General features: G+C 36.0%; 2 protein-coding genes across 2 annotated transcripts in view; both read right to left on the minus strand.

Moving 5' to 3' along the window:
• LOC137989383 (proto-oncogene tyrosine-protein kinase receptor Ret-like) overlaps window positions 1–1984 on the minus strand; it is an 80811-nt gene extending 78827 nt beyond the window's left edge. The window contains exon 1 of the mRNA XM_068835206.1: window positions 1696–1984. The gene's annotated coding sequence lies outside the window, so the exon portion shown is untranslated. The remainder of the gene's footprint in view (window positions 1–1695) is intronic.
• Window positions 1723–7500, minus strand: part of LOC137989406 (lachesin-like) — a 9275-nt gene continuing 3497 nt past the window's right edge. Inside the window, exon 2 of the mRNA XM_068835233.1 lies at window positions 1723–1988. Coding sequence (XP_068691334.1) covers window positions 1723–1988 — 266 coding nt within the window. The remainder of the gene's footprint in view (window positions 1989–7500) is intronic.

Below are 7500 nucleotides of genomic sequence, written 5' to 3' on the forward strand. Positions count from 1 at the left end.
TTCCAGTGTTGGGACAAATTGAGTACAAAGATAAAGGAAGATTTCTTATCAACAGCGACACTGAGTGAGCAATTAAGCGCATTCTTTTGATAATTTCCAGCGAAGAAAGATTTGGAAAATCATTTCAAAAGGAAAATTAACGATTTAACGTTATATGACGTTTCAACAAATTCATGTCATCATTACTACACATTTTTTCAAGCACAAATTGAAACATTTCGGTTTGTCTAGGTAAACTGCAATAATTTTTTTTCGGTCAAAACGAGAAATCAGTTCTGTCAAACAATAAGAATAATTATGTCATTTTAATCTGAACAAACGAAAAGGCTTAACCAATGAAACTAAACGAAACATTTACTGTTTTAGTGGAAAACAAGTCTTGGTGCAATGATTACTTTATAACAATCTGTTTTACTTAAAACCCCTGGATATGTTTGCCGAGGTCACTAAGCGTAATTGAATTACGTCGTCGCCCTTGGTCGCGGCAAAAATGCTATTCACTGTTGCTTGAAGATGGCAGTATCGAATGTGATAACTATTTTGAGATTGGGGCTTGAAAAAAGTATGTTCAAGTTTAAGGGGAAAAGTAGCCTACTTCTCTGAACAAAGTAGCCTACGCTTTTCGTCGGCCATCGGTGCTTATTGAAACCCCTGCTCACCTTTTAGCATACATGTATAACCATTGAGCCAATTAAAGGTACAGTATCTTGGGAGCACGGCCAAAATGGACAAACAAATTTGCTTCAAGCTCTTACGACTAGTGTTACAGCAGGAAACAATCGTCATGCTAGACTAGACATACAGTACACTTAAAGTGCATACTGTATGACACAAATGTTTTTATTAGCTCCTTCAAAATGAGCTTTCAAAATGATAAAGAAGGCATTTATTTTATTGTGATAGCTCCCTTGGTTGCCAAGTTATTCAAGATTCTGACTTATGCATATTAGAGGACTAACGTGACCTCACATAGTGGACACAAAATGATGTAAAATCACAAAAAATGGAATAATTATATCTGGAGACTGTATGTATCTGTATAGAACTGAACCTTTTTGCAGATGTTATACTCATCACAAAATTCCATGATTTGGCCCACTGTGACGTTTCCATGGCAACACAATAGGCTTCAGGCCCTTTCCATCCAAAGGGTAAAATCAGAGTTTCCTCCCCAATAAGTGTTATTATTTTGCTGTTGCTGTTCATTCAGTGGGTGTGAGCGAATATGGACATTACACAGCACAATCACAAGGAAGTCTGTTAGACTCTGGAGCAACAAAGGAGGCGTTTTTCATGTCGGGAAGGTAGAGGCCTGGTAACGACTATATTGCTATGGTGACATAATAATCACCATCACAATGTGTAGTTCTGGCAGCACATCAACCCTGCAGACTAAGTATTTGCAAAAATACTAGTACATATTTTGTGATTTTACATAATTTTGTGTCTCCAATGTGACATCACAAGTCCTTTAATTTGCATAAATCAAAATCTTGAATAACTCGGCAACCAAGAGTGCTACATCGCAATAAAATAAACACTGTTCTTGATCAATTTGAAAGCTCTTTTAAACAAGCTAATAAAAAAATTTGTTTCATATGCACTTTAAAGCACTTACAAACCTGTACACTGTAATGTTACAAACCTGATATGCCTATAGTGTGCACTACGAAGAAAGTTCTAAAAGTTACTCACTGAAATAATATCACTGCTTTGTCACTTTCAGAATATGTTAAGAGCTGAAAGACTTGAAACAACTCCATATCCATTATCAGCAGTACATCTGTACGATCCAGCATCATTCAACTGAATATTCACAAAAGGAAAAACAGGTCCAGTGGCATTTACTGGCCGGTTAGATGTGGCAACTTCTCTTGTCCATGTGATGTTTGGCATTGGATCACCAGACGCTTCACATGTCAGGTTCACAGATGATCCAATACGTTGTCTAACTGAGATTGCCGGTGGAGTAGTTATCGTTGGAGGAACTAAACATGAGGAAAAAACCACAAGATCTGATTATTGTTAACATCATGATGTTGCACAAACAGCAATTACATGTACATGTATTGTTCCATGTTTTCCTTCAGCAGAAAAATTAATAATTATAGTCAGAACAGAATTTTTTAGCTGTAATAACTTGAAAAAACCATTGACAGCATGATGCATGATACACATATTTAAAATTGATGTGTTATTAAGGCATTACATGAAAAAAATCTGTATCTCAAGGGACACCATGACTTTGGGTAATCTGCATACAGTAAATTGCCCCAACATTTAAGAGCTGTAAAAGCAGACTGAAGCATGTGTTTGTTGCAGTTCTTGGAAATTGGCTCATTGCTGAAAAATTTGTGGAAACTGCTCACGAAGCTTATCTTACAAACGAAATGGCATGTTTTTTTCAATGTTCAGGAAAATCTAGCTGTTTCAAAATAGTCAATCTCTTTGGCTTTTACGTTTGTAAGGATGGCATACTGTAACTTGCTTTACCACTATTATCAGGCATTTCTTCAGTTTTATGCGGAAAATATTGTAACTATGCGGAGGATGCAGATTTTAGGGAATTATGCGGATCCGCATCGCCGCATCCTGTCAGATGCCCTGAAGTCTGTGGTTACCAAAAACATGTCATCATATAAAAGAATGTCACACGCATACGAACAAATCAACACATGCGATTCCCAGATGTAAACTTTGGCATTGCATTGAATAAGTAAACAAATTAAAAACAGCTTTCACAATTTAACAATGCATTATTTCCATCATTTCTTGGGATATATTAGCATCACTGCTATCTAAAATTCCAAGCAAAGTAAAGTTATTGATTGATTGCTGTTTACCCAACATGTGGTCGATTACAGGCCGACTCCACTGTTTTCCATAGCAATTAAAAGGTAATAAACCTTTTGGGTAGTGTATTTGTGAATACTCGCTTGGCAATTCGCTAAATGATACACGCATTTAAATGCCAAACTTAAGACACATCATTTTCCTTTTGCTTCTGATTCATAAACATTGAATTTCTTTTGCTTGTTATCCAATAAATTCGTGATGAGAAGCAACTTGCGCGTTTGCAGCATGATAGCTTCTGCATGTGTAAATTTTGTTATTGGTTCGTGGCTTTTTCCAGATCCAAAAGTTCTTTGTTTTACACAACAATGCAACACAAAGGAAATTTATGGTACTGAATAACAAAGCAAAATCAGACACGCATGTACACACAATCATACACCCATGAATATAAGCGTATGTGCGTATAAATACATGCATATGTGCGTATATACACCAGGCCTTCTGATATTACGCGATGGTGTGATTTCGCACAATCGACCTCAAATCGCATCCGATCGCACAATTCACGAAAAATCACATAATTCACAAAACAACGCACAAAATTAAAAAAAAAAAACATCTCTCTTCGCTTGTAAAAACTAGCAAGAACAATAAGAACAATAAGAACAATATCTCACTCGTTCGCTTCGCTCACTCGTGAGATATTGTTCTTGCCACTCTAACATAAAATTCATATCTTCTCGCCACCGTTTAATATCCTCTATATCTACAGTATTCGTGAAAAGCCAACTGGGCAATTATTTAAATAGGCACTCTATCGCCATTATCTTGCTCAGTACTGATCAGTCCCACATCTACTCTTACATCTTATATGTACTGCTTGATGTTTTTTCTTGTTTCCCCTCTTGTAAATTTTCTCTCTTTTATCCTAAATAGAAATGTAATTTATTAAAAGGGCATCTCATTAGTTAACCTATATTTTGCCCTTCTCCATTTATCTTGTGCTTGGCACGTTGTATAATAAATTGATGTATTTTGGAAGTACCTTATTGGTACTAATTTTCGCGGGCACTTAATTTCGCGAAAAAAAGGTCAACATATTTCGCGGGTCTTTATTTTAGCGATTTGGGTGCAAAACTATTTTCTTAGGGAATTAATTTTCGCGAAAATGAAAAAGAAAAAATACTTCGAGAATTTTATTATTATTTTACACTTCTTATTGCTGATAAAGAGGTTTGGAGTCCGATTGTTGGAGAGCAATTGAAATGCTGCTACGAGAGAAACAACTGTTACGATCGCTGTGCTATTGCCGCGACCGAGCGCCTTCGAGGCCGTCTTGCCGACTCTACTTTTGGTCCCTTGCCCAGAGAAATTTCCAGAGCAACACGCTTTTTCCTACTCAGAGGAGGGGTTGTTTGCGCTAAAGTCATCGACAAGAAGCCCAAAGATCTCCCCTAGTGCAAGGAGGATTGGAAATTCCGGTACAAGTTACAGCGGAGATGGATCTTACCGAAAGGAACAAGGCAATACTTGAAAAGTATAAACAGATTGTTGTTTCAAATTACAAAGAACCTGGGATGGATTTGCAATTTAGATGAGTGTACAAAAGAGGTGCAGAAAGAACTTGAAAATGACGATAGCGATACAGATGAACAGGTTCAAAGCAACACAGATAGTGAAATTTGATTGTTAAACTGTTTTCTTCATCTTTTCTTCTTCATCACTGTTTTCTTCACACATTATACTTTCACATTATAGCTTGCACAAATTATACGTAGGCGTGTTTCTTCATTAAATTGAGAAAACTAGAAATATAGGAGGGTATTAAATTTTGCGACATTAAATTTCGCGGAAATTTTTTTTTCGCGTCGCTTTAAGTTCGCGTTTTTTTTTAAATCGCGAAAATCGCGAAATTAAAGCGACGCAAACATTAATACCAATAAGGTAAATGGAGGAAATAAAAAATACAAAGACATATCCTTAGTTTTCACATGACGTCATCAAAACTAAAAAATTAGGAATTATGAATCCTTTTGAGATTTTAGCTTAGTTAGTTATTAGAACAGCTGAAGACTTGTCTTTTCACAAATTTTCAGTTTGATAGGGTTTTTCATCTTGTGATAAAGCAAGGTTGAATTTCTAAGCTTTTGCGTGACATGATATTAAAATTGCGGTCGAGAATGCTATCACGTACGTTAAAAAAGTTACTTATCCGCTGAGATTTTGCAATCTGAACAGTCCTTGTATGAGAATAAGTACTCACATAGATGTTCATGAGCCCTCAGAAGACAACTACTGGCTTTTTATAGCAAAACTCGATGACATACAGTGTATGTTTTTGTCAGCTTTCGGCTGCCATAGCCTTATAAATTTGAGTAAAACATTTCTTCGAATATTTCCCGCACGAAACATCGCACAGACCTGAACCTTTGTGAGACTGTTTGAATATTCATATTCTTTTATCTCTTTGATTCTTGACTAAATTTGTTGAATGGTTTTGATGATGGTGTGAGAGTGAAAACCGGCAATAAGAGTAGCGTAAACTACTAGGGTTTTGATCAAGCCGACACAACGCCGTAGAAATCATAGAGTTCTTATTAAGTGTAATTACAGAGTTAAGTAACAAAATAGGATCTGATTCGGTAATAGAGGAGAGTAAGAAATTCCAAGGGCAAAAAATTGTAGTACCGGTAAATTGTTCAGACAGCCTTGAACTACACAGGGCAAAAAAATATTTTGGGATACAGTATGATGTTTCATCAAGAACCCCATGGAAGACCAGGTACGTAGCTTTCCGTTCACATAATCACGTTCCACCGACCTTTAGAGAATTGAATTTCACATGACAAAAAATGCTTGCTGTTGAGTGATTCAAGATAATGAAGTCCTGTTCAAAGTGTGTTAACGAGGTCATATGCAAATATACTGCAGCATCAAAATCTGGGATTATCTCAAAAGACATCGCTAGGGATCAAAGAAAAGCTTACATGTACCTAATAAAAGCGATCGACCGTTTTATTCAAACTGTCATCTTTATATTAAAACTTAATTCAATCATTACTCTAACCATAATCATAACCTGCTCGGCGGAAACTTCAACACTGAAATTATACGAAGCTTTAAGCACTTATCATGGAAATTTCCCCAAAACAACTGTGTATTCTTAAGCGGAACATTCAACGCCGCATTTACGTTTATGAGAAGTGGGTGGATTTTATGCAAATCAGGCAATGAGTCTGACGCTAACATCTTTATCTCTGAATCCCTCACGCCGTATAAAAAAAAAAAAATTATTTGGTAATGTAAATAAAGAAAAAAAGCGTTTGAAGTGGAAATTTATATGGACTTTCAATGGAAGAATTTTCATTAGGAACAACGAACATTCACCAGTAGTCATGTTTGATACGGAAGACGACCTTAAAAGATTTCAAGATGAACACCCTCGCACCCATTAGTCAGGTCGACTACTTTACTCGGGTAAGAACGGAATTGCTATTAGTAATAATAATAACAACGTTGTTATTGCATCTAGCGACAAATATTAATTTATCATGCATGTATACTTTATTTAGAAATATGTTCTAAACCCTTAAATGGCTACAAGCTTTAATGCTTTACGTGAACTCCCATTTCATGATCTGCATCACCAAGAATTTATTCGAGCTACGGGAGCATGGGTTCATCACACTCCAACTTCTTTATTAAATTCCAAGGATCTTTTCCAGGATACAATTGAAAGTCCAGAAAAAAATGATGACCTACAGGGTATCTCTCACGAAAATTACTCAGAGTCAAAATATTACACTATCAAACAATCAGGGACTCTTTTTCAAAAAGCCAAGAGGAAAAATGGATTTTCTATGCTCCATTTAAATATGCGTAGTTTACCTAAAAACCTATCATTACTGGAGGACTTTATTACCACGGTTGAAGAAGCCCCTGAAATCATTGCTATCTCTGAAACGAAGTTAAAAGAAAACAACATACACAACATTAGCATTCCGGGTTATTCATTTATAAATACTAACTCCAGAACTGCAGCTGGAGGTGTTGCTATTTATATTGCTAATGAATTAGATTTTTTTCGAAGGCGTGATATAGAACTATCGGGAGACAACATTGAGTCGTGCTGGGTTGAAATTAGGCGTGAAAAACTTAAGAACGTCGTGATCGGATGCATTTATCGGCACCCATTAAATGATCGTCAACATTTCCTTGAATCCCTAAGGGAACAATTAGAAAACTTAAACAATAAAGGTAAAGAGGTCTTCATTTTAGGTGACATTAATATAGACTTTTTAAAATACAACGATGACAACCAAACCTCTGAATACTTAGATATGTTACTCGATCAGGGATTTATGCCACTTATTACCAAAGCCACACGCCTCACAGATCATACCTCAACCTTAATCGATCATATATATACAAACGTTTTACACAAAGTTATAAAAGCGGGCATCTGCTTAGCAGATGTTTCTGATCATCTACCTATTTTTTGTACTGTCGCAAACAAGCCATCTATTCTAAACGATGCAAAATACTTTCGTGATTTCTCTCATTTTGATAGTGACTCATTCTTAAGCGATGTAGAGGCTATTGACTTCTGTGGCTTAGTTAATGATGATGTAAATCAAAGTATCAACGACCTTGTTGACATACTACAAAGGATTTCTGATAAACATGCACCTAAGCGTAGATTAA

Source organism: Montipora foliosa, unplaced genomic scaffold (assembly GCF_036669935.1).
Source record: "Montipora foliosa isolate CH-2021 unplaced genomic scaffold, ASM3666993v2 scaffold_458, whole genome shotgun sequence".
Lineage (NCBI taxonomy): Eukaryota > Metazoa > Cnidaria > Anthozoa > Scleractinia > Acroporidae > Montipora > Montipora foliosa.